Raw genomic sequence first — 27207 nt, 5'->3', positions numbered from 1 at the left:
TAGCTCCGTAACGCCAAGTGTATCATATTTGATACATGAGTTGTTATTGTTGTTGTTGTTGGTTTTTTTTTAAAAAACTCATATATCCCAATTAATATTTATTTACTTATTTGATCAGAAGGTATAATAAACACTCCATTTTTTAAAAAAAAATATGGTAATTATTTCATGGTTCAGGCTTTATAGAGTAGACACAAGTAAGTATTTTATTAGCAAGATTGCATCACTGGGATCCATACATACACATACAGTGTAGACAGGTAGACCGATATGCTCATACAAATAATTGTAGGTTCAAAACCTGAGAAAGATACACAAATATAAAATTTTAAACTGTTCTAGTAAATTAAAAAGGAGAAGAAGTAGCTTCATATTTTTTGTAGTCATTTCATTTGTAGCCAGTTTTTTCCAAACTTAGTTCGAAGGACAGCAACATACTTTGCTAGAATATGTTGTGAGCTGACAGTACTATCTTTAAATATACACCACGTTCCAAATTATTATGCAAATGATATTTTTCTCTGATCTTCCTAAATAGTCGATTCAAATGACAGTCAGCATAATGTTTGAGTCATCAGGCATTAGAGTATAATTAAAATGTTACTCAACAAACCTCCCAATGAAAACAGTATGTTTTTCAAAAGTAAAAAACTTAAAATGCACTGTTCCAAATTATTATGCACACAGAGTTTCAAAACATTTTAAAGATTGTAGAGAATTGAAAATGGTCATTTGTTGAATTTGCAGCATTAGGATTCAAGTGCTGGACCTGAAAGGAAAAGGTAATTTATAATGATATACTACTGACTAATGAGCAATATTTTAAAACAGGACAGCTTATCTTCTTTTTTTTTTAAAAATCAGTAAGACACAATTTTGTCTTTCTTATTACGGAAAGACAAAATTGCGGGTCAACTTCTTTTTTTTCATATTTTTTAATCCAGCTAACATACATATTTTTTCAGATATGCATTCTGATATTCTGATATGATATAAATTAATTTCTGTCTTTCCTTGTAAACTACCTTTTAAATCAGTTGGTTAAAGTTGTGTTGGTTTGTATGCGCTTCTAATTGCAACACAGGCAAAAAATGCATAAATCTTAATTCTTGCAACACAGACAATTATTCTCTAAACTTGGTGAATCTTGAAAAAGAAAAACTGAAATCACTTTTTCAGTTCTGTTTTCTTCTGATCGTGTGCTCCTCTTCTCCTCCACCCTACTCCCTGAAACATTTGTACTTATATCCAGATAGAGTGCTGACTGAAAGCGACACAGAATGTTTTCAGTGCGTTTCAGTCGTGGAGGTACAACCATACATAAGGGTCATCAGCGTACATGGGTCCAAGTATGTTTATGCACACAGCTCGGTGCTCCAGCAACAAGTCCATGTGGCCCAGCAGATCCAGACACAAATGTTCAGCGAGATTCACTAAAATGGCCCAGCCTTCAATTGCTCTGGTCACACCCAGTGCATCCAACAAAACTGACCCAAAAATGTCCAGAGAGGCTGGCCAGTCCTCTAGAAGACTGTCTGTTAGCTCCATTTTCCTGCGTCTCGTTTCTGCAGTGCAAGGCTTATTGGCCTGATTCAAACTGTTACAGCACAGATAAAACCCAGTGGCAGGTGCTTAATGAGGCCATCTGTCACACACCCCCACCCTCCCAATCCTAAAAGGATTAAAAGAATTAGGCGCATGACCATTCAGGGCCTTATGAGTTAAGTATGGTCATTGATAAACCTGTTTGAATGAGATTCAATCCTTCAGTCACTGTAGAATATATGTATGTCCTAATCTCATTGATCAGATACATTCTTCAAATCTGAGGCAGAGATTATCCTGATTAGTATTATTATAGCATCGCCATCTAACTGGAGGCTAAAGTTATGTATGTATATACTCATTAAAGTTATTATTAATGTGTAATAAGATAATGTTTTCAGCAGGTTATTAAAATGAGCAGCTCGTATACTCACAGCAAATCATTTCTTAACCTTATGAAGGGACATTTGCTGATTATAAAGACTAACAACGTTTTACGTCACACATTTTGGACCTGTCAGCATTAATCAGTCCTGTTTTTGTTATTTTACTGTTTTTTGTTAAGTTTTTACTTTAATAACAAACAAACAAAAACACAAACAAAACCAATGTTTTATATGTATTAGATAAGGAAAAAAATTGCTCAGGGCCAATTTGTCTTTGACCACTAGATTTAAAGATGCAAAAGAAATTGTTCCTTGGGTGAACTTTAACAGGGTGGATTGAGTTAGTGCATTTGTTTCACCACTAGGTGGAGGTAGTGAATTTGTTTCTGAAAGTTCAGCTTTGCAAAAAGAGAGAAACAGGATCAAGCAGATACACATTTTAACAATAAATAAATATATAAGTGAAAATAATATACAAACATCATTTATTTTACATCAATTGAATTTAAGAGAATATAACTAATAAAACTAAACCACTGTATGTGTGGTGATACAGTTTCATATTTGAATGCCAGGAAGCTGCTGCTCACACGGTCCCAATCGTGATTACGGTTTCTCTGGCGATCAGGATTATTTTACACAAAATTTCAGTGCAATCTAAATACATAACATTCAACAGAAACATGGAACATGAATGCAGTGACGCTAAAAGACAGTTCAAACCCCCTGTATGAAGATGTAATGAGGTGAGGTACTGGTTATCTCTTCTTCATGCTATTATCTTCTCCCATTGTTACAAGTCTCTTGAATCTATCACAGGTTAAATACATGAACCCGTTGTTTTGATACAAAAGACGGGCGTGGCATTTTAATCTCTGAGGACTTCAAACACAATTTTGAAAACCTTGTCAGGTTTCTGGTCACACCCTTTGGCACAACAGTAAGCAGATTATTTGGGAAACCTTGTACACTGTGCTCTTGAAATGACTTATACTGAAATTATATCCCTGCCACCCGAGCAAGTTTATTCATGTTTACTCATTTTAGTGAGACATGTTGTGCTTTTGCTGGTAGCTTTTTTGTAGTTTAATAAGGAGCATGTGATATTCAGGAAATATTGTTGAAAAACAGATTTTGGGCCCCATTAGTGGAGTGTGGTGACACTACTGACAATTTTGAGAACCACTTTATTTTGGGGGATTTTAAAGGTTGAGCCAAGACCCATATCTGAATCCTTGTCAGACTGATGTTTACATGCAATGAGCAGCTCTAATCTAGCAATTAGAAAAACAAAATTAAAGTTCATGGGTGTAATTGGGTCAGCTAGATGATAAATTGCATTACTTTGGTCAAAACACTGAAGCAAAAGTTAACAAGAACATAGTTTAGATACTCAATTCTGGTGTTCACTTAGTGCTCTGTAATCTCGAGTGACAACATTTTGGTTATACTGACAGTATTGCATATAACCTGTTAATGAGTGAAACGTGGCTATCAAAACTTTGTCATGTAATTCCTTTCCTGATTAAATGATAGTGTTAATGATAAACTGCAGCTGAAGATGTTGGAATTGTTGAAGAAAGAAGGTAAAAGAAAACCCACAGCTGTTTGTTTTAAATGCTACGCAACACTGAACGCGACTCAGAGAGACATTATAAAGTTCATAAATTTAGAGACATCAGAGTTGCTGCTATAGTTAAAGTATGACAAAACAGCAGCAATAAGTCACCTATTTGTCACAGTGCTGACAAATGACATTTTTTGGTGTCACGTTATTGTCATTATTGTAAAAATGGCAACAAACAACATGCTGACTTATTTCTGTTTCTTTCTTTGTATTGTGAATTTTAATGCTCACAGAACACATTATTTTTAGTCTTCCTTCCTTTGTTCTTTTTTTTTTTTTAAGTCAAAGACATAAAGTTGCAACACAAAGTTTTAAGGTCTCATTTTTGGTTTATAAGGTTTATCATATTCTGGCTTAATGTGTAACCATCATTTTAACATTACAGTGGGTCAAAGTAGGGTTAACCATAACTGTTATAACTTTAAATACAACTTTATATAATATAAATGCTGTGTCAAAGTCTTGAGTCACACTTCATTGCTTTATATTTTGCATCCAAGGAGCAAGACGTTCTTATAATTTTAAAAACTGGTCCTGAGCAATACTTATTTCTAAACTTTTGTGCATCTAAACCATCTATAGCAGATGAACGTTATCTAAATGTGATGTGGTTAAGAAATGGAGAAAATGTAGGAAAAACCTGACACAGGACCTGCGAGATGCAGAAGGTCCTTCAGTTCACTGAAGCCTCAGCAGAAATGGTCTCAGTGGAAGGGTGGAAGCAATTCTAAAGGAAGGGAAATTAAGTTTATGAAACTATGAAAAGCATCATCAGATTTTGATCCACCACACAACACCATGTGGAAAGCATCTGATTACTTCAAAGCATCAGTTAAAGCAGTGATCTTAAGAATGATACAGTAAAATTATACCTGGATAGAAAAAACACACCATAGAACATTCATGGATTGGCATCCCCAGAGCCTGGACCTCAACATTTGAAGCATTGTGGGATCATCTTGACAAAGAACAGAACGAAAGTCAGTGAGCATCCAAAGAAGAGCTTTGAATGTCCTTCAAGAGGACTCGAAAACTATTCCTGAAGACTACTTAATGTAATTACTAGAAAGTTTGCCGAAGAGAGTTAAGACTACATTAAAGAATAAAGGTGGTCGTATCAAATATTGACCTTCAAGCTTGTTGGAATTGTATAAACTTATTATTTGCCTTATTTACTGTATTTTCATGTATCTTTGCTTCAATACATGGCTACACCGATTTCCCATTTTCCTATTACAATATAAAGAAATGTAGCATAAAATTGAATTTCCTACTAAATGTAAACTTGCTCAGAAATTCCACCACAGCTGACTAGCACATAATTAAATGCACGCAGTCTTCAAAATGTTCTTATCTATGAAAACACATCACCCTAGGGACGAGTACAAGATGTACTAGTCTCCAATTTCTTCATCTGTAAACTGCTGCCTCATTTTTTGCTGTGTGGAATGGAAGCATTGCCTTGTTTGCAGTCCTGTTTATCCGTGTGCCAAGTACTGAAATGCTGTTTCTATGGCATGTCTGCTACTATTACTGAGTGTCGAGACTTCTTCTTCTCTTATGCTGTCATTAAACACTCTCTCCAAGTGTTCTTATTTGTATGCCTAACATCTTATGACTCCCTACCATCACACTCCTCCTCTGCATCCTGTTGACGAGCCACTGGGACAACATCCAGTGTGGCCTTATTGAGATCAGTGAGAAACGGTGTGTGAACGTCTTCGCCTCCCATCTGAACAACTATGAGTGCGCTGAGACCCCTGGGTTTGAAGTCTGTAACATTTGATCCATGGGAAACCCTTGTGCACAATGATGCCGCTGAACAATGTGGCCCCAGTTCGGTGTGTCCCTAGAGGGCCACTGTAGACTGAAGATCTTATAACCTGTCCTGGATACATCACCCCCTTGGGACCGGACCACTCCCATCTGAAACTACTGGCCCGGTAGTTCAGCCAGAACCAGATAGAATTACACGATAACTGGTGCTGAGGCTGAAGGCATGATTTATATGTGTTTGTGTATAAAATAACAGTGTGTGAATGATTGAGTAAAAATCTAAGCGCTTTTGACATCAGATCTAAATAAGCAAGCAGCTTGCTCATGACATCACTTACTTCTAAAGTTACCAAATAATCTAACTTGTTTTTCTGTCCTTCTTCAAAAACTCCAACTCTTTGTGTAGCCAATTGATAAGAGAAAGCATGGATGATCACTGTTTCCTCTTTGTTCAATGGATTATTAATAAACAATGCTTCTCCTGCTATTCCTGACATTATACGATTCTTCACTTTAATCCCAGAAAAACACAAGATGCCATTAAAACACATGGCTTCTTCAGTGAATCATCAGATCAGGAGTAAACCTATTTTCCTCCACATTCCTCCAATAATCTGTTTAAGAGAACTAAGATGAGACCACTAATTGCAGTGTTTGAGGCGCTGCAGTTACCTGAAGAAAGCAGTGATTCGTGCTGAAACAAGATGTTATAAGATTTGTGAAAATATTACACAATGAAACCCGTTCCAACCAATACTGTTCCGTTTTTCTGGCACACCCCAGCTCAGAAACCAAAAAAAGTTAAACCCTCAAACAACAAAAATTTTATCAATCAGTATCAATAAAAAAACATTCAAGGTGGGTTTTGCAGATGCTGGACTGTAAACCAAGCACACAAAAACCCACAGTCATGATAATGAAGACATTTGTATACACACAAGAGAGAATCCAGACTCCAGAAATTTGCCACAATTATGTGCTTCTCTTTTACTTCTGCATTTCATGTCATGGCACTGATTCTTGTTTTCTTTCTTCACTTTACAAGTTCAGCTCTTTGGTCCAGCCAACCAGCTTTGCCCTGTGACAACAAAGGAGGCTGTTGTTTGTTGTTCCCTGTTCGGTTAGCTGTGTGACGGATGCCATGTGGGTCTCTGTGGTGAGCACTGGGAATAGTGTAAGTCATTCCAGATGACTTGAGGCTTAATGAGGAGAGAGCAAAAGTTTTGGTATGATATTACTCCCTGTCACGACTTTGTGTCGCAGACAGACAACATTCAGCCATTCAGTGTGCTTTCACAGTAATTAGGAAAAGCAGTTCTACAGTGTGACTAAAGTGTGAGCAAAGTGTAACCAAAGGGCTGTAGTGAAACATTGACATTTTATATTATATCAAACCAGTTACTGAAGTTAATGAACTACCATTTCAGTTTAGTTTGAGTGTATAACCCCCCCCCCCCCCAAAAAAAAAACAACAACAAAAAAAAACCCCAACAAGCAACAAAATGTAGGAATGCAAATGGGGAACTGTGACATCAGTTCTTGCCCCATCTCTGTTATCTGTTCCCTTTGGTCATTATTGCTTCTGTTCCAAGTCATTTTACATAAGCTGCAAAGAACAGTCACTGACCTTTATTTATGATCTTAAATGCTCTGTTTTTCCAGAAATATTTCTTACCTTCTAGTATAACTGTATCGATAAGAACTCTAAAGTTTATGAAGAAAATGTTATTTTTTAGCTTCCACTGATTTACATTTGCGTATATAAAGTGGGATCAAAACCTCCCTGAAAGTTTCAACAAAAATGAACATCATTATCATGCTTATATTTTATTAATGTACAATTTATCATATAGCCACACCTAGTGAAAGTGGAGCTGAGCATTATTTTTCTTCAGTTTATCACATAGTCTTTACACAGATGTAGAAGGATCCAGGTGCTGTGATGCCACTGAGTGGTCAGTAAATCTTGTTTGGAAGTTTCAATTTGAACATTTTTGCAATCACTGTCTTGATGTTTTGAACCTGGATGTGAGAAGAGAGAACTGAGTGACACTGAATGCTCATGTGGTAATGACATGCCAATCAAAAAGCAGGTGTACCCTGAAGTGTATCCTTTTTGACTGAAATATGTCCCCAATATAAGACTTTCAATGGAAAAGTCAACACTGAACTGTGTTATCTTGACTGGATTGGGTTACAGCTGATGGTTCGGCCTTCACCCATGGGGTTCGGGCAGGCTCAGCCTGAATGAGTCACATGGGCCACCCCTCCTGTGGACACCACCTGCAGGAGGGTCCAACTGCAATGTGAACCAGGCGGCATTCAAAAGCAGAGGCCTTAGCAGTCAATTACCCAGTTACTGAAAGCTGCTTTGGATACATGGAACATCAGCTGTCTGGTGGCAAAAGAGCTTGTGGTTGATATTGAGAGACACTGGCTCACATCATCACATAGCTTGGGTTGTGGAACCAGTCTTGTGGAGTAGAGATGAACTCTGTTCCACTCTGGAGTTTTCCTTGGTGAGAGGTGGTGAGCAAGGGTAGGTATATTTGTATCGATGTGGTTCTGCACCTCCACGTTGGGGTTTTCCCCACTGGACAAGAGGGTTGTTTCTCCATGCCTTCAAGTCAAAGAGCAGGTCTAGACTGTCTATGCTTATGTGCTGAACATCTGATCACACAAACCTTCTTAGGGTCACTAGAAAGGTTTCGAAATGGTGCTCCATCCGGGGACTCCATTGTCCTGCTGGGGGGCTTCAGTGTTCACATGGCAATGACAGTGTGATTTGGAGGGCTGTGACTGGAAGAAATGGCCGCCTGACCTTAACCCAAGTGATGTTTTTTTTGGACTTCTGTGCTAACCACAGTTTATCCATAACAAATACCCTATTCGAGCATAAGGGTGTCCATAAGTGCATGTGGCTTCAGAACATCCGAGGCAACAAGTTGGTTGTCCATTTTGTAATCATATTGTCAGTTCTGCAGCCTTCTGTAGAGCTTTTAAAGTATTCTGAGGAAGTCTGGGGATGGCCGTCCTCTGAATGGAGCATGTTCTGCACTTCCATTGCTGAGGCAGCTGTGCTGAACTGCATCTGGGCAAGTGAGGAGAGCCATCAAGCTGAAGAAGGAGTCCTATTGGGATTAGTTAACTTGTGTGGCTTCAGAGGCAGCTGACAGGTACTGGCAGGCCACATGAACTGCAGCTCTGGCATTAGCCAAGGCAAAAATTTGGGTGTAGGCAAAACTATTCAGCCTCAAAGCAATTCTGGCAAACCATCAGACCAATCAAAAAATTTATGACTGGGAACTGACTTCTTGTCTACACTGTATATGGTGGGAATGGCGCTCTACTGAACTCATCTGAGAAAATAGTCGGGCAATAAAAGGAATACTGCTGAAACACCTTTAGTTCTGGAAGCAAAGTTTAAAGATGGATGGATCAGGTTCATGTATCAATATCAAGTATTAGCCTAACCTTCTTTTGAACACTTAGACATGAGGGCACAAGCTAGGGATTAACCACTAACACTACAAGTAATAAACATACCCAAAAGCTGAAAGAAAAATTACACTCTGCCATGAACATCTATTTATCACAGAGTAACATGACAGAAGAAATTAGATTTTACACCAAACTTTACACCAACCCTGAGTTTCACAATCTTGGTTGGTTATCTTTTATAAAGTTATCAGTCTTTAATATTTGGAACAAAAATTACGGTAATTATAAAGTGTCAAACATCAAACCATCCTTATGAACTCTGAGGGCCTGAAACTCAAAAGGTTTTCAAAGTATGAAGGTAAAATTTTGCATTCCTGCATCAATTAGACTGAAGCAATCGTGCAAAAAAAAAAAATCAGCTGTAAACTTTTTTTCAGATTTGATTGATTTTATGTGGATTGATCCAATAGTAAGATTAAGACAGTCCTTGAAAAGAATCGCTGTGCCACCACGATGTCTTTTCATCAATCTCTCTTCACCTAAACAAATGTCTCAACAGTATTAATACAGTGCAATTAGCTGTGCTGACAAGACAGCTGCAGAGCGTCTGTGAAGATATTATGGATCTGTTCAGTGTTTCTGAGGCCCAGGGCATTCCAAAGGTGTATAATAACAGCACAGACAAACCTTTATTGTATTTCAAATATAATTGTCTGTTTCTTACAAGGTAATAATGGTTATTAAGGTATTCTAGTGGGATTCCAATGTTGCCAATAACTCTGTGCCTTTCTGTCTGTTCCATTATGTTATGAATAAATATTACAGTCTGAAACCTCTCCAAGCATTTGCTCTTGTGATCTGAGTTGTGTGCTCACATGTTTGTATTTGACTAAAATATGTTCCTCGAGGGGAACATAGTTTCCCGTTAGGTATCTTGACCACTTTCATTTCTTTAAAAAAACTAAAAGTAAACTGCAAAAACCTGGACCAACGAGTTGTAGTTTCTTTGTAGTTTAGCTATAGAAATCAAGGCAGCAAAACATCAACTGAATGTGCTTGATAGCAAATTTTTCTCTGGTGTATCTACTGATACTGTAGTAATGCACAGATTTTTCAAATGCAAATATTCTTGAATTTATATGAAAAACATCATTCGTCTAGATCACTGTGAATGACTGTGTATAAAATTTTTTACTGCTGAATTTGGTGTTGAATTACTTTAACCAAACTTTAAAATAGAATTCGGACTATCTGGATGAATGGCTGGAAAGAGGAATGATGTTTTTCACGACCATGTTGAGTGGCTTCTGCCATAGATTATTGCAAGGCCACACATTTGATTAGCTTTATCTTAATATCACAGAATAAACAAAGTTGCAATCAAGAAACATTTGCACCAAGGTCACATGAAGAAAGAGGGACAGTGGGAGTTTGTGTTTGCGCAGACTGACGGCTAAAACATTTCAGAACATTTTTGCCATACTTGGGTTTCCTCACTATGAGTCAGAAAGGATACCTCGGGACAAGCCTGAGTCTAAATTCCTAAATTTCAGTGCCAAAATAAAGTCCACGTCATTGCTTTCAAGCCACTGGGTCCCGTGTGGTAAATTTTGCGTTTAGGTAGCAGAAGCGCAGTAGCACAACAGTCAGCTCATTTTTAAAAACACCATCACTATTGGAACAGTCTGTTTCTTTAATGGCCCGAAGCTGAGCACCACTTGTACGATAGCCACTTTGTAAATATTTACCTTCTCTTTTTAGTTTAACAAACTTAAAACTCCACAGGTTTTTAGAAATAAAGGGCAGCCAAGAGGACTTTGTACTCAATGGGAAAATGTGCAATTTAGAAAAGACAGGGGGGGAAAGGAGAGAAAGAGAGACTGAATGATGTGTCTATTGGAAATGTGCCAATAAGAAAATGCATGAATAGGTAATCCACTTCCAGATTTTTTTGATGGATGGGGCACTTTTATTTCTCTCTTGACTCATTCGCTGCAGGAATCTCCAATCAGGCTGAACTTATCAAGCGTGAAAAACCATGTGAAAGAGAGGCTGACAGAGACAGAAAAAAACAAGAAGGTTCTTTCTCTTTTTCCTACTTGGAAAGCTCATTATTCCTCAAGCTTCCCTCGTCTGAAAAGCGACCCCCTCCTTTACCTAACTTCACTTTTTTTTTAGTCCCCGCCTCACCTCCCCACAAGCGCACACTATATGAGTGACTGGCCAGTTTTTCTTCTACTCCAGCACCGCCTCCATTCTCTCACTGGCTCTTTCATTCCCTCAATCCCACCACTCCTCCCTCCTTTCCTTTCTCCTCCCCTGTCCTTTTTTCCCTGTTTCTCTTCATTGCTGGTTGTTCACGCCAGCCAGCTGAAAGCCAAAGAGCTCCTCTGTCCGTCTCCCACTGATCAAGCTTTAAGACACAACTTTCCTCAGAGAAACTGAGACTTTACTCCAAAGGAAGCATTCACTTGAGTCTAAAGGTACAGAAACAACTTCTACTTTTAGTATTTTATACCAGTTTATGTGTTTGCAGATACATTTACCCATCTAACCAGAAGCTGTGTTTGTGTGTGTGGATGTGTGGGAAACTGTACACGTGTGTTGAAGCTAGTGTGCATAAGAGGAAGTGTGCAGCCCTTTGCATAGCAGCACATGGGCTTGTCATAAGAAAGCATGTCTCCAAGGAAGGGTTAAAACGTTATCTTGTGGGATGGTGCTGCTAAATTATTACTGTCATCTGTCAGAAGTTGCAATGGGATATTAGTAATTTTTCAGTCTCACTTAAATGTATGTTGTTCATCTGCTGTAGTAGTTTCAAAATATGATAGAGTCACTAACCTCTGTTATCTGATTCAACTAACTGCATGACTGTCTAATCTTAATAGTTGGGTAACTTAAAATATTTTCTTCCCTCTCAACCAGGCACTTCCAAAGGAGAAGGCGTGACAGAGAAGAGCAACGGAACAAGTGAATCATCAGCACCTTTAAGGTGCTCCTGTCACAGCTGAGTGGAGTTCAGGTTTTCCCACATTCATAACAGATCTAAAGATTTCACTCGCAGCTATGACTCAAAGCAACGGTGAGAACCAGCAGAAGACCCGGAGTGGTCTCAAACAAATCCGAGCCGGAATCCAGTCCCGATCAATAAAAGCCAGACAGAAGGTGGAGAACATGACAAAAGATGATGTGAAGGGATTTTTTACCAGAAATGCCTTTGTGATTCTCACTGTTGCTGCAGTTATTATTGGTAAGTGGGGGAGGATTTATTTTTTACTTCAGGCATGTTTTAGATGAAGAATAAATCAGTTCATTAAAAACTGAAGATTACTGGAGTACACCACATAGCCCTCCTCTCTTCAAACTTGTAGGGTGCAGCACATTTTAAGCATCATGCAAATAATCCATGAATTTGCGACCAACAGCTCCATGCTGTACTAAAAAAGGAGGATGAATAAACACAAACTCTCCAAATGAAAGAATACAGGGAACGTAAATTAACTTCTTAACTGGCCTTTAGCTGACCCTTTAACTGGCCTTTGCATCAAGCCAAAGGTCAGCTCAGTGCTCTAACCTCTGACTCTTACTCAGTAGGATGTAAGCCGGGCCGCCTGCTGCCTGGACATCTGCAGCCCTGCTAGAATTACACCATGCCACAACAAACACATTTGATTGATTGTTAAACTCCGGATATTCCTCGCTTCAGGCTGCAGGGTCAGCCACCTGGGCTTATCTGCGGATTACTGATGGAGTGAACAAACAGCTCATTGAAGACACAGACTTCACTGAAACCGAAGATAAAAACAGACATTTTAACTAGAAAATCTCATTTTAAAAATCAATTAAAGCAGGAGTCGCAACCATTGCGCAACCACTGGTGTTTTGAAGAGTCTGAACGTCACATCAAGTGCTTTTCACTTTCAACACTATAGCGCCACCTACTTTGAGATGATCTTTTTTTGAAAGTAGTCACACGCATTATAGCCTACTATTAATTTTAACTCATATTAAGGATGTATTCATCCCCGTGTTGGCGTTAAATCTGGGACTCTATTAAGCTCATGTTGTCATGTCAACTTAAAATGGTGACATTAAGTTTCTGCTTTGCTTCTGCTTCACACTGCAGGTATAATCCTGGGATTTGCCCTTCGGCCATATAACATGTCTTACCGTGAAATTAAATTCTTCTCTTTTCCTGGAGAACTGCTGATGCGAATGCTTCAGATGCTGGTGCTGCCCCTGCTGGTTTCCAGTCTCATTACAGGTATGGGCATCAAAACATTTTAGAGCAATCAGGACACTGAAAGATACCGATGCATCTCCATGAAAAATACATAGACTACTTGCTGTCAGAACCTTGTTTTATTCTTGTTTTAGTCACAAGTACATCAGATTAGGAGAGAACTAACCCCCATCAACAACAACAATAAAAATAGTCAAGTTTTAAGGGTTACTTTAAATCGTGAATGATGACTTAGAAAAGTCATTTATGAAAAAATGTCTCAAATAGAAATGATTTAGTTACTCTATGAGTAACTGCATTAATTAACTAAGTTAAATACATCTGACACACGTTTTTAATATATTATTAAGGTAAGTAACTTGTAGTCATTGTCTATTTCTGGCTTACCTCTCAGAAACGTACACTTCGAACAACAATATACCCAGCACTTTACTCCCAATATCATAAATACATAATACTACTCTTTGTCTTAGCCACACATCCACAGCAGTAATTCAGAGTGCCTACTCAGCATGTCTCCACAGCTTTCTTCCGATTTTGTAATACAGTATCTACTGTAGAAATGCCTCCCTTCTACTAATGTGTACTCTGAGTCCCTGCTATCCTGTTGTGGAAGTGCAGCAAAACATCAGTTTTCACATATGAAAAAGGAGCACATGACTCTGTTTTTATGGGATTTTATGTATGTGGATGTCTTAAAACTCTTCCGTGTTTATTTTAAGAAGCTGATAGTGTTGTTTGCTGTTTTGTGGCTTGCTGACCAAAATAACCCTTCATGAATGGCAGAGTGTGTTCACCCAGTGGTGCTTGTTTCTTTTAGGCCTCACGTAGATGTGGTTAGGATGACCTCATAAGAGAGAGAGAGAGAGAGACTCAATCACATGCTTGATCAGTGCAGTAATGCTCTAATCTTGCAACAGCATGTCCACAGCAGTCACGGTACATTTTGTTTCATTTGAAGCCATCAGAATTTGTTGAAAGATTTGCCTTTTGTTTATGCAGCTCGTGTAAATTTGGCCAAATATTGCAGAACAAAAACAAAACAAAAACAAATGACACAAAGTTTTCAAGTGTTTAATGCAAGTCAGACACACACGAGGACTCGATTGTAGCAAGTGAAAGAATGAATAAAGTTATGGAACGTGTAAATTTCCAAAATACGAGTCAACTGCATTGACGAAATAGATAGGAGGGCCTAACGTCCAGTCATTGAGCACTGATTGGAGGGGATCGGAGGGGCCAGTCTCCTGAAGGGATGACATAGACAATTGTCCGATAATAACCTTCTTTGTGCTTCAGCAGGGCATAACAACAGCATCCTCTGACATCATGTCACATGACCAATAGCATGTGGTAATCAAAAAAAAAGAAAAAGGATTCTGCCTTAGTCACAAACTAATACAAGTTATTAGACGCTATTCGGTTTCCTTCAGAACCAGACAGTCAAACACTACACTGCTGCACGTAGCCGATGCTGTAACAGCAAACATCATCTGCATGAAGAGATAAATAGTAGCACATGGAAAACAAATTCCAGTAACCATTATAAACAGTATAACAATAATTTGCAGAAATCTGATTATTGTAAGTTAAAAAAAAACAACAACTATCACTTCATTCATACATTTTAATTACAAATACTTTGTTTAAAAATAGACTTTCATGCATATTCATAAAACCAAAGGGTTTTTTTCTCATCTGTATTTGTCTCTTGATCATTCAGGTATCTTTATTATTTTAATGGGGTAAAGTTATTGCATTACAAGTTCTTTTAGAACACAGTTAAAAGGTGTCCAACTCTAGTTGAGCTGAAAGTAACATATATTTCATCTTTAAGTATTTTCATTAAGCTCTATAGGACTGATTGCTTTGCATACTTTCATGACTTTGAGAATAACATATTATAGAGCATAGGAGCCTCACAGTCATGAGTTGTCTTTTGTGAACCTGTAGCCCTGTGCAATATGACTGTCACGCTCCCAAGACTGGGTAGTGCTTCTGTGTGAAATGGGTTGTTCTAGCTGAAAAGGATTTGCCTCTGTATTGATTTCTTCTAAAAGTGAAGTAGAACTCTGAATCAGTTTAAAGACCTCAAAGGTATTTTGAACAAAACACAGAGGAGAAAGAGGACAGGCAGGAAGGAGAAGGCTTATTAGAGAATGATAGAATAATGATAGAATATTAATGATAGAATAAGAAAGAGAGAATACAGAGAATGTTCCTCTTTTTCAAAATTACATTTCATTCAGTTTCTCTCTCTCTCTCTCTATAGCTCTCTTTTACATGCACTCCTTCACTCGCCCACTCACATAAACTAACCTCTCAATCCATATTGTCCTCAGGCATTTCATTGTGAGAGCCAACTCCACCACAGAACATTTATACAGCCAAGAATGGGCTGGATAGGAACAAGAGAGATGGGCAGTAAAAAAAAAATAATGTGAAGGGATCATGAGAGGGAAGTCAGAGGAAGTTTCTGGAAGAGGAACATAAATCAAATCTTTCGAAGTGTGCCAGTATAAAAGTGTAGTTTTACAAGGAAATAAAGTCCAAGAGTGCCAGTGCAGGTCTCATAAGAATGTTCTGCAGCATGATTTCCTTCCTCTGCACTGTCCTGCATGCACATAAGAATTTTAGCTACATGAAATGAGAGGGATTGAAAGGTACAGGATCTCATCAGCTAAGCTGCAAGTTTAAAAACACCAATCTAAATATGAAGTGCCCCTTTCTACAAAACTACAGTCAATATGTCTATTTGCAGTTACTGCACTAAAAGTAAGTTGTTGTTATTTGTAGTTACACCCACTAAGGTGCAGAGGTATTGACTGACCTTAAACTGGCAGGTAAAGAATTGCTAGAACCGTGGAGTTTGTCTTTGCATTAAGGGCCGACCTCTTGGAATTACAATGTCCTGCATTTCAACTTCCTCCCCAAGGCAGGCCTACTTTTGTATTTGATGAACATTGCCCATATGAAAAAAGAAAGTCATTGTCCTTCCTCTCCCTCAATCTTTCGTTCTTTTGAAAAGATGGAATTGGTACGGCTGTGTCCGCTGTTGCCTGGACAACATGCTGGAGATCATTGTGTGCGTCTGGGGCTAACTAAGTCAACAAGTTTTCCCAGGGCTGTCAGAAAGGGAATTGGGGGAAAGCAAGAGAAGGGGGTTGATTGGGAGGGAAGGGGTGGCAATGAAAGAGGATTGAAGCAATAAGATCAGTCTCCCCCCCAAAAAAAGGAAAAAAAAGGGGGAGGAGTGAGGTGAGACGTGGGTTTGGAAAGAAGGGAAAGCAGGGGAGGTGTGCTGGGGGACACTCTGAAATAAGGGGTGATGATGGAGGGGTGGCAGAGAAAGGAGGCGAAGAATTTGGGAGAAGAGAACGAGGAAGGGGAACGGTGAGGAGGGAAGGAAGAGGATCAAAAAGAATCGGATAAAAGCTCAAGTCTGGCCATGTTAAGACAAGAGGTACAGAGAGGGCCAAAGCAGGGGCAATAGCTACACCCACCCACCCACGGACAAACAGAGACACACACTCACAATTGTGCTCTTTGTCTGGATGCCGACTGACATAATCCATTTGCTGGCATCTCACCGTAACCTTAAACATCACAACTAAATACCAAATTGCAACCTTTAACCCAGCCTTGATCTATACCCAGTTGTAACCTGACCCCTATGACCAAGTCTTAGCCCTCAATATAACTTTCAAGTCTGTGCCAAATGAGGCCTAAATGAGGACAGACCAAAATGCCTTCACCTCCAATTAAAACTCAAACTGGTTCTCACACACACACTGTGGTATACACAGTATCAAAGTGACACATGCGAAAGAAACACATACATCTCTCATCACACAAAGCTTTCTTTGCCTTCCTCAGCTCTGAATAAAGATAATGGCCATAATAGGACCTGACACTTTAAAAATACAACACCACTATCACGCCCATTGAAGCGCCTTGTCAGTTTCTAAATCCAGCTCTCTGAATGGCTGTATTTCTTCTTGCTACCATTATCCCTACAAAGTCTGTTTAATGCTATTAGAACTGTGGAGGACAGTTTAGCCTCCAGGCGCTGCGACTCTCTCACAAATTCTTTCTGGTGGCCGTTAAACTTCAGCTATTCTGCAGCATCGATTTCTTTCTGAGAACCAGATATTTCTTTTAAAGTTTCTTTCTGAAGCTAAAAATAATTTTGTTTATTTGCTTTTATTATAATTTTAGTGTCGGTGTATCAAGCTCTATGAAATTTATAGCCTATAAATGTAAGTGCTAATATTGCATTTAAATAGCAGAGGTACCTGTCTGGTTGTCATGCCAACATAGCTGGTGAAGGTATTACACCTTTACGCTGGTTAGTACATACCATAAAACAGAAAAAAGAAGAAGAAAATAACGCAGTAACTTGCTGATTTTTATGGCAGTAACTAGCTACACACACACACACACGCAACCCCGTTCAGCTATCTTAGTGAGGACCTTCATTGACATAATGCTTTCCTTAGCCCCTTACCCTAACCCTAACCATTAAAAATGAATACCTAACCCTAACCCTTACCCTAAACCTAACCATAACCTAATAGTAACCCTGACACTAAAACCACATTTTGAGCCTCAAAATGCCTTTAAATGCCTTCAAATTTGCGAGGACCGGGTTGTGTGTCTTCACAAGTGACTGTTGGTTCTCACAAATGCAGATTTCGGTCTTCACAAAGATAGCTAGACAGGAACACACACACACACACACCTACACACACACACACTCACACACACACACACACACACACACACACACACACACACACACACACACACACACACACACACACACACACACACACACACACACACAAAAGGTTTGCCTTCAAATGTGGGAGATTTTATTGGAAAGTTTGATATCTCCATATATCTGAATAATAATTGTGTAGTAAAACTGACAGTTCAGAGTTTGTGTAATTACCCAGTATCCAGCTTTTCTCACAGGAATGCACAATTTACCAGACATAACCTACTGTAGAGCAGAAATCAACAACTTTTTGGTAACTGGATCTTTTGTTGTTTGTTGTGACTCCTGCTACAACCCATTCTTTCAGCATAAAATTGTCACATTGTGCTCTCAGCTGCTTCCTAAGCCTTGCCAGTGGTTTAATGTGCTTCATACTTAGTTTTTCCCCCCTTCTGTCACACAAACATTGAGCTGACGTTAGACTGCTTATCTGCAACCTACATCTCTGCACAGTGTGTGCACACCAAACTAATGTTGATAAGGACATGTAGAACTTTTTAGCGATAAAGAGAGTTCACGGAACGACGCCAGCTCTAGTTTTTAATTCAACTGCCAATTCATTTCTACAGAGTTTATCCCCCAAATTGTAATTGACAACTTGGAAAGTATGTGCAGTTTTGCGCATTACATTTTCCCCTGGGCTGTGTGCTTTAGGTGTTGTTTTTCCATCAGGAGAGGTCACTCAGATTGTGTTTCTTGCCGCTTTTTGTTGTCACGGATAGTCATTCAGATAATCCAGATGGAGATATTCGATCTATAATTACAGCCTCATTTCCCAAACTAACCATATGCTCACAGGGATAGACTTTAGTGATGCATCAATAAAAATCCCTGGGCAGGATTACTGCATTATTCTTTTTATAGAAACCATCACAAAAACAGGAACATGCTCCATCTTTACAAACTTCACTTTAGTATTATTGCACCCTATTTAAAAAATAACCACATTCTTTTTATGCTACTATAAAGAAATTATTAAATATTACAGTCACGAACTATGCGGTGACTAATTTACATCATGCCCAACACAACCTTTATGGCACTGTTTCTTCATTAGTCCTCCGTATATAGGAGTTATTACAGCATGAGTCACTCCATGCTTCTTCCAAAAGTACAGCTGTCAGTGAATGTGTTTATTTATTTTTAAAACTGTGCTCATATGTTTATGATTTGTCATTTTGCAGGTATTGCTGCTCTGGACAGTCGTGCTTCTGGTAAAATGGGAATAAGAGCAGTTGTCTATTACACCACTACAACCATCATCGCTGTTTTCATTGGTATTGTCATGGTGCTCATTATTCACCCTGGAAAAGGATCAAAGGATGAGTTCTCCAAGCAGCAGCAGATAGAGCAGGTCAGCGCTGCTGATGCCTTTCTGGATCTTATCAGGTATACCTTTATGCATTCTGACCAAACAAGCGTTCTCACAAGATCACTCCAGTACAATGACTGAATCAGCAAAAATGAGGATTCATAGTCCCTTACTAATTGCCCTTTTGATATAGGTCACTGAGATGGAGGTGTTCAACCTTGGAGAAGGATTTTTTAAGTTGTTTTATCTTTTAATGCTGCAAAATGCACTGCAAAATCACACAATGGTCTTAATATCCTATACAATTCCTTTTTGATTGTTTGGTTGTTTTGTTTTGTTTTAATCAATATGCATTTGTAGTTTGTAATTTATTCATTCTAATTTTTAAATGTACTGATTTTGTTGTGTTTTGCAGGAACATGTTTCCACCTAACCTCGTGGAGGCTTGCACCAAACAGGTCATTTTTCCTCCACATATTTCCCGTTTTCTTCTATACTTAAAGAAAATTGATTATCTCACACAGATGTCTCACATCTGTACCTGAGTGCACAGTTAGCATTGTTTAAAGACTCACAGTTAGTAATCCTTTTCATTTTGCCATTGTCATTTCTGACCTATGCTGCCGAAATAAACAGTGGAGTTAAATTCCATGATTAACTCCTTTGGTAGCATCCTTATAAAAACACATTAGACGTGCTTTATTTATTTCAGTCTCTGGTAAGGTGGGCATTGCAAAAAGTAATTAAAATAGACAAAAAGTATTTTGGGACAGTGATGGCACACCCAGCAAGCCATTCAAACACATCTCCACACAACACATGTTATCCTATTATGACTTTTGCTTCCTCATTTGAACACAATTTAGGTACGCTGAGATGTGTTTGTGGGTTGTGATATTTTGTGAACATTTGTGAAGGTTTCTTTTTTTTTCTGGAGTTGATTCCACTTTTTCGTTAGGTCTTGCTATTTTAGTGAGATCTGCAAAGATCTTGTCTTGCAGAAGCTACACAGAGGACCTGAGGTCAGTCTGCTGGTCTGACCTCGGGACCTCTGCTCTGGCATCTCCGGCAACTGATCTTATATTTGCTCTGGCATCTTCTATCTGGGCGGTCTGAAGGATCAGACAGATGTGTTCCCTTGGGTCATTCCATCTCAAATAAGCAAATTTTTAGAACATTTCTATTCTACCCTCTTTTATTTGCATAAAAATTTTATAGTCCAAAGTTTGAATATAATGAGTTCTGTGACATTTTATTCTCATAAATCAAACAATTTACAACAGATATTTTTTGAAAATGGTCAGTCAACCCACTTCAGGCCATTTTCTTTGCACACTGAATCTGAGGCAATGTTTGAGTTAAAGATAAAAACCTGAAATTTTCACTTGTCTTTCTTATCATCAAAATGAATCCAGATCTATAATTTGGGTAGATGCATCAGAAAATGTCTGATAACCAGAAGCTTGAAAAAATTCAAGCCTGTTAAGTAATATTTGTGCATGTGGTAATAAAAAAACCACTGTAAAAGACAATTAGTGACATTTCTGAATCTTGAAAAGTATTTGATATATAAAACTAAACTTTCACAGCAATAATTATATATGTCGAGAACAAGTCCCATGTTGATTTGAGCTGGCCTGACCCTTGATCTGTCTTGATTGACCCCACTCATCTGAAAGGAAAAGTAAACCTAAGAAAGAATGTTAAAGACTATTGGTGTTAGGGTACATCATAACTGGATGGCTTGCATTTGCTTGTTGTTTCTCTACATTTTATCTAGAACAAATTTATCCAGATTTTAAACCATACATCAGGATCATCTGGCATCTTATTCCAGTGAAAACTTGCTGACGTCACACAGACACAGAATTCTTATCCAAATGCATTCTGAAATGCTCATTTTTAAGTTATATATTACACATCAGTTTCATAGTAATCTTTAATGCTATCTTTAAGCTAAGCCATTTTTTCTGTTTAATTATTTTTAATTACTTTGCCCAGATATTTAGAAACTACTGTTTGAGAGCTGTCTTCTTTCTTTGGTAAATCCCAGTTCAAGACGCAATACGCCAAGCGAGTAGTTAATGTGACGATGACTATAAACGACACATTAGTCGCACCCAGTGGCACCCAACAAATAGAGGAGATGATCCCTGTGCCAGGATTGGTAAATGGAATCAATGCACTCGGGCTGGTGGTGTTCTCCATATGCTTTGGTCTCATCATCGGGAACATGAGAGAACAGGGACAACCACTAAAGGACTTCTTTGACTGCCTGAACGAGGCCATCATGAGGCTGGTTGCCATAATAATGTGGTAAGTACCACGAAGGATGTTTATTGGATGGATAAATGACGTGTTTAGCTTACAAATTCATAACAGCCATCTTTCTTCAGGTATGCCCCCATTGGTATCTTGTTCCTGATTGCTGGTAAGATTGTGGAGATGGATGACATTTCGGCTATGGGTGGCCAGCTGGGAATGTATACAGTGACAGTCATTTGCGGGCTGCTCATCCACGCCATTTTTGTCCTGCCCACTCTCTACTTCGTCATCACCAGGAAGAACCCCTTTGTCTTCATTGGTGGCCTGTTGCAGGCGCTCATCACTGCTCTAGGAACATCATCCAGGTAAAGAAGCATCATCCAAAAGAAGTTTAATATTATTCACTTTTGTGTTGTTTTAGTGATCTGGAAGCAGATTTTACATGTGTGACACTAATGTCTGTGCTGTTCCCAGATGAGTTAAAAACAAACTGCAATAACTTTTATTAACATATCAATCAGCAAAATAAATTGTGTCAGATTAATAATATTAATAAATTAATTATTACACCGCCGTCTCTTGCTCTTTCTGTCGTCTTGCAGCTCTGCCACATTGCCTATCACCTTCAAATGCCTGGAGGAAAACAACAAGGTGGACAAACGCGTGACCCGCTTTGTGCTCCCCGTTGGTGCCACCATAAACATGGACGGCACTGCTCTGTATGAAGCCCTGGCAGCTATTTTTATCGCTCAGGTCAATGACTATCAACTTAACTTTGGACAGATTCTCACCATCAGGTATGTGCTGTACACTGCACTCTTTTATCAGATTTGTTTTGTCACAATTTCCCTTAGATTTTGTGTGCATTTACGCATGGTGTTTCTTTGCCACCAATTAGTTGGAGAGGAATAAATAAGTAGTATTGTAGCCAAGGGAATACATTTAAGTGACCCTCTTCAGTGTTATTACCATAGAATGACTTAATATGGGGACAGAAATTGAATTTCCAGGTAATTCGCTCCATCTGCCTTTATTTGTTTTAGTATCACAGCTACTGCAGCCAGTATTGGAGCAGCTGGAATCCCTCAGGCAGGACTGGTCACCATGGTGATAGTGCTAACATCTGTAGGCCTTCCCACAGATGACATCTCACTCATCATTGCCGTTGATTGGTTCCTGTAAGTACTGGCTTTATATTGCTACAAAAAAAACACAAACAAAAAAAAAACTAATGTTCTTCTGTGCAGTCAGTAAAAAAAGGAGACTAAGCCAGGCTTTTTCACAATTTAGCTGTGAAATTGCATCACTCACTGTACAAACTGGAAATAGTTTGGTATGAGGGAGGAACGGGGAGGATTTAATTTTGAGAAAATAAAATGTAGTGCTGCTGTGTGGTATGAATTCAATCAATTTTGACCTAGCAGAAATATCTGTTGTGCCTTGCACTCTTGATTAGAGGATAAGAGGACAGCTTCCAGAGACACTCCTTTCACATTCCACGATCCGTAATCCATCTGGATTTGATTCAATCCACAACTATCTGCTGCGCTAGCCCCTTCTTCCTCCCATCTACTGGCTGTGTACATTCAGTCTGAGGATAGCCTGAAACAATTCTAAAATCATGCTTACAATTTTCTAATTAAATTCATTTTTATGAACACATGTCGGTGTGCTTTTTTTTGTTAAGTTTAGCATCTTTTGTGTACTGTCTTGCTTTGGTTTGTCCTCTTATGTTTCATGTCTAACCTCCTGTTGTCACCTGTCTTTTATTAGGGACCGGTTGCGCACCACTACTAATGTCCTTGGGGACTCCATTGGTGCAGGCATAGTGGAACATCTGTCTCGCCATGAGTTGCAGAACACTGACCCCGAGGTGGGCAACTCAGTGGTGGAGGAGGCAGAGAAGAAGCCATACCGGCTCATCAACCAGGAGAATGAGTACGAAAATGAGCATCCTGTCAGCAATGAGACCAAGATGTAAAGCCAGGGTTAAATTTGCTGCACTGCTTTGAACCACATTTTCAACTCTCAAAGTCCTTTTGACTTCTAAAGTTTTCATCTGATGAGATCGTATGATTAAAGTGATTTACAGCTAGAATCTATTTCAGCCAAGTGAGTTTCACTAATGTGTGAGGCTTCCTTCACATCCCGCACACTTGAAGTGATTAGTAGCTTTGTGCTATTCCTAACAGTACTATATGTTATGCCAGAGGGTGGCAGCTGTTTACTATTAAGAATGAAAACAGAGCCCAGTGGTCCATGGCGTGCATGTTATCCAACCTCTCCCAGAACTGTGATGACTAACCTTACCCACTAGAGGCCAGTATTGCTGTATCGGGAAAGCAGCCCACTTGCACACATTTTCTGGCTTTAATTGTTTTTCATTGGTTATGTTTATGAGAAATGTTGTTAAGTGGTAGTAAAAATCTATCAGGAGACTTCATGCACATGGACTAAATGGCCAACATTTTTCAGCCTCTTTGGAGGAAAAAGGGCTACTACAACTTCTGTACAGTCATTTGTGACTTTATTTTTTATGATCATTGTACAGATATCAGCTGAATGAATGATATATTTACAAAAAGTCATTTATCCCTTAACTATCCAAAGCAGTATGTGCTGTCAGGCAAACAAAGCTCTCTCTCTTTCTCTCTATAACTATCACCTCAATCACTATAATCATAAATAGTGACATACCAAAACTACTCACTCGTGTTTTTTCTCTTTAAATCTGCTTAGCTGCAGATTCGAACTTTAAGTCAGTAGATTTTTTTTAACCAAAAAATGAGTCTGTAATCCAAATTTCTCTATAGCTTAACAGCAACCAACAAAACATGGTGCTGTTTCAATATAAAGACAGTAATAATGTGGTGACTGTAAGGTGGCGCCTTCAGACTGAAAAATAATTGCCTGGAAAAAAAAGAGTTAAATGATAGGTTGGATGTTAAATTTTCATATTTTTCTAGAATACATTATGGTGGATTTTTCTGAATTCAGTTTGCTGTAGAAAGTACAATTTTATGTGTACTCTTCTTTGATTTAGATAGAGATCTAACAGATTTTACATCAGAGCCTTTTAGTTTAACGCTTAGCTTTACATTTGAGCTAATTCAATATAAAGGACATATAGAATGCATAGCAGTTTCTTTGTATAGAAGATCCATCTGAACATAATGTAATTGTATAGGGAAATGTAGATAAATGTGTATATTAATTGTAGCTTAAAATGACAAAAGGTTACTTGAGGATTGTAAATGTAAAGATGCTCTTACCAAACTAACATTTCCTCTAGTTCCTCTTTACAAATGCAAACGGTGCCTGATTAAAGGACCAAATGTTTCTCTTTACACACTTGAGGAAAATGAATAGATCGTTTGTTTACAGTTGCTGGTGTCTCTCTTGATATGATTTTCTCATGAATTCACAGGTACACATACAGACACACACGAACAGGAAATAATGAGAGTTGTAGTTTTATCTTGCATGATTATTTTGTTTGTTTTGTTTTGCTTTTTTGAATAAAAAAAATAAAATCTTTGGTTGTGTGTTTATTGTTTGATCACGATTATCAGAAATGTGAAATAATCAGTGAATTCTTAGCTAAGCCTTTGGAAATCACATATAAATTTAATAAATCTTTGAAATCCACTTTTAGCGGTTGTGAACATACTGTCAAGAATGTATTCATTCAAGTTTATATGAGGAAGAAAGCAGACCTTGATTCAGTTCTTTATACATTACATAACTTAAAATAAAACATTTAATCCTGGGCAGGTCTTAAAATAAGGCAAATAAAAGTTCAGATGAATTACTAAACATGACATATCAGATAGTGTCATTATTTATTTAAGAAAAAGATTTGGTCAAAAGGCAGAAATGGAGTATAAAAAAGGAATTGTTAGGGTAAGTAGCAGCAAGGAGTTGCTAATCAAATGAACTTGAATAATCAGTCATCAGCAAGTGTGAGGACCCCTATAACAGCAGGTTTTGGCAGATTGCTGGTCTGAAGCATTCAGGTGTGTGTTTACACAGTGCCCAAGAAGAAAGCCATCAGCGATGATCTTAGAGTAGAAATTGCAGCTGCCCATCACTCTAGGAAGAGTCTTAAGGCCATTTTCCAAAAATGTCCCTTCTTCTACAGTAAAAAAGATTATTCACAAGTGAAAAAAGACAGGTGCAGATGTTCACAAGAGTGGACATCCAACCAACTTCACACCACGTGAGACTGTACAGTGCTCAGTGAAACGGCAAAAAACCAAAAACAACAAGAACAACAAAGGTACATTTCAGACTCCGCAGGTCTCAGTTAGCATGTTCAAGTTCATGACAGCACAATTTGAAAAAGATTGAACAAGTATGACTCATTTGGTAGGTTTGACAGGAGAAAGCCTTTTCTCTCCAAAAAGAAAGTGGCAGCACATCTAAGGTTGCATCTGAATAAACCATAAAACCTCTGGAAAAATATCCTTTGTACAGATGAGATCAAAGTGGAGATGTTTGGCCATAGTACACAGCATCATGTTTGGAGAAAACCAAACACAGCCTATGAGCACAAACAACTCATACCAACTGTCAAGCATGGAGGTGGAGAGCTGGTTATTTGAGCTTGTTTTGCAGCCACTGGACCTTGGCACCTTACAGTTGTTAAGTGACAATGAACTCTGTATAGCAAAAGAGTCGGTCAAGGTGTTGGCCCAGTCAATGTCCAGACATCAGCCCATTTGAAATGCTGTGGAGGGAGCTAATGAGAGCTGTGCATAAATATATGTTCAATTATCCTGGACAAGACTGTGCTGAGCAGGTTAAACAGATTTTTGTAAATCAGTTAACATGCTTCTCATCTGAATGTAACTCAACAGACACACAAACAAACAAAACAAAAAACCCCACACGTATGAAAAGGGAACAAGGCAAAAAAAATAAAAAATGCCCCGCTAAATTTCATAGCTGCTAAAGTAAAGTTTATGTTATGCCAGGCTCACACTGTGCGATTTTTTCAGTCGCGCGATTCAGCTCCTGCTCAAACTGTACGATTGACTCGCAGGGGTTAGAAGTTCACAGGTCACGATGCAGGGTCTCACACTATACGGCCCGATGCTCGGATGCGACCTGAGTGCTCACACTGTGCGTCCATAAAATGAAGGTTATAACAGAAAATCTGTCGCTCGCTCTCCCTCTCGGTCTTTCACTCACATAGACACGCACACCACCACCATCAACTTTGCTAAATTGCTAATTAAAAACATTGATCAGGCAGCTGTGATTGAGCAGCAATGTAAATCCAACTATTTTCACGGTTGTTGTGGTCGTGATAATTTTGTGAGGCCACATCGAAAAGGCTCGGGTGAGCTTGCCATAGTTCTACAAGTTGTGCCTCCATCGCTTGTGTCCAGATCACACGCTGCACTCCCGTGCTGCGCCGTCTTTTTCGCTGACATTTGTGTTTGCGCGTGCGCAGTGCGAGAAGCTGCGGTGACACCCTCACGACGGTCGCGAGGATTTCAAACAGGTTTGAAATCCTCACGACCAAGCGATTGATGATCGGGAGCTGGTCGTGAGGTGTTAATCGCCTCTCGTTACCCCACGTATACTACACGATGCACGACGCACGATGAAGGCCAAAATCGGGCCGATCGCCAAAACGGTCGCACGACTCAAAAATCGGCTCAAAATGGGCCAAAAATCGCACAGTGTGAGCCCGGCATTAATGTTAATGTAGTAACAATGAAATAATATGTTAACACTCTGAAAGAGGTATGCTTCACGAGTAGTTTTATATCACTTATTAATCTGGTATTCTGATTCCAGTAAAGTATTCCTGCTTTGACTTTA

The 27207-nt window shown here is 38.8% G+C and overlaps 1 protein-coding gene across 2 annotated transcripts; it reads left to right on the top strand.

The window, feature by feature from the left end:
- The first annotated feature begins 11138 nt into the window (after positions 1-11138).
- Positions 11139-24911, top strand: LOC134638904 (excitatory amino acid transporter 1-like). Of its 2 annotated transcripts, XM_063489850.1 has the most exons (10): positions 11139-11258; positions 11701-12025; positions 12902-13039; positions 18983-19187; positions 19526-19568; positions 21164-21426; positions 21507-21740; positions 21978-22172; positions 22419-22553; positions 23149-24911. In XM_063489850.1, exons 2-10 carry the CDS (start codon positions 11842-11844, stop codon positions 23354-23356), a joined length of 1605 nt encoding a protein of 534 aa, XP_063345920.1. In that variant the 5' UTR covers positions 11139-11258; positions 11701-11841; the 3' UTR covers positions 23357-24911. The 2 variants fall into 2 exon arrangements, with proteins under 2 accessions (XP_063345920.1, XP_063345921.1); XM_063489851.1 differs by lacking the exons at positions 11139-11258; positions 11701-12025; positions 12902-13039 and having other exon boundaries at positions 19090-19152.
- Positions 24912-27207: the final 2296 nt, after the last annotated feature.

Source organism: Pelmatolapia mariae, linkage group LG12 (assembly GCF_036321145.2).
Source record: "Pelmatolapia mariae isolate MD_Pm_ZW linkage group LG12, Pm_UMD_F_2, whole genome shotgun sequence".
Lineage (NCBI taxonomy): Eukaryota > Metazoa > Chordata > Actinopteri > Cichliformes > Cichlidae > Pelmatolapia > Pelmatolapia mariae.
The sequence above is the reverse complement of the archived record's forward strand: the minus strand, read 5'-3'. Positions and strand labels throughout refer to the sequence as shown.

Excerpts from the sequence above, each read along its gene's own strand:
- LOC134638904 (XM_063489850.1), top strand. The coding sequence starts at position 11,842 with ATGACTCAAAGCAACGGTGAGAACCAGCAGAAGACCCGGAGTGGTCTC. Across the intron at positions 21,741-21,977 it reads GCTCTAGGAACATCATCCAG|CTCTGCCACATTGCCTATCA; the intron begins GTAAAGAAGCAT and ends GTCGTCTTGCAG. Across the intron at positions 22,173-22,418 it reads GGACAGATTCTCACCATCAG|TATCACAGCTACTGCAGCCA; the intron begins GTATGTGCTGTA and ends TATTTGTTTTAG.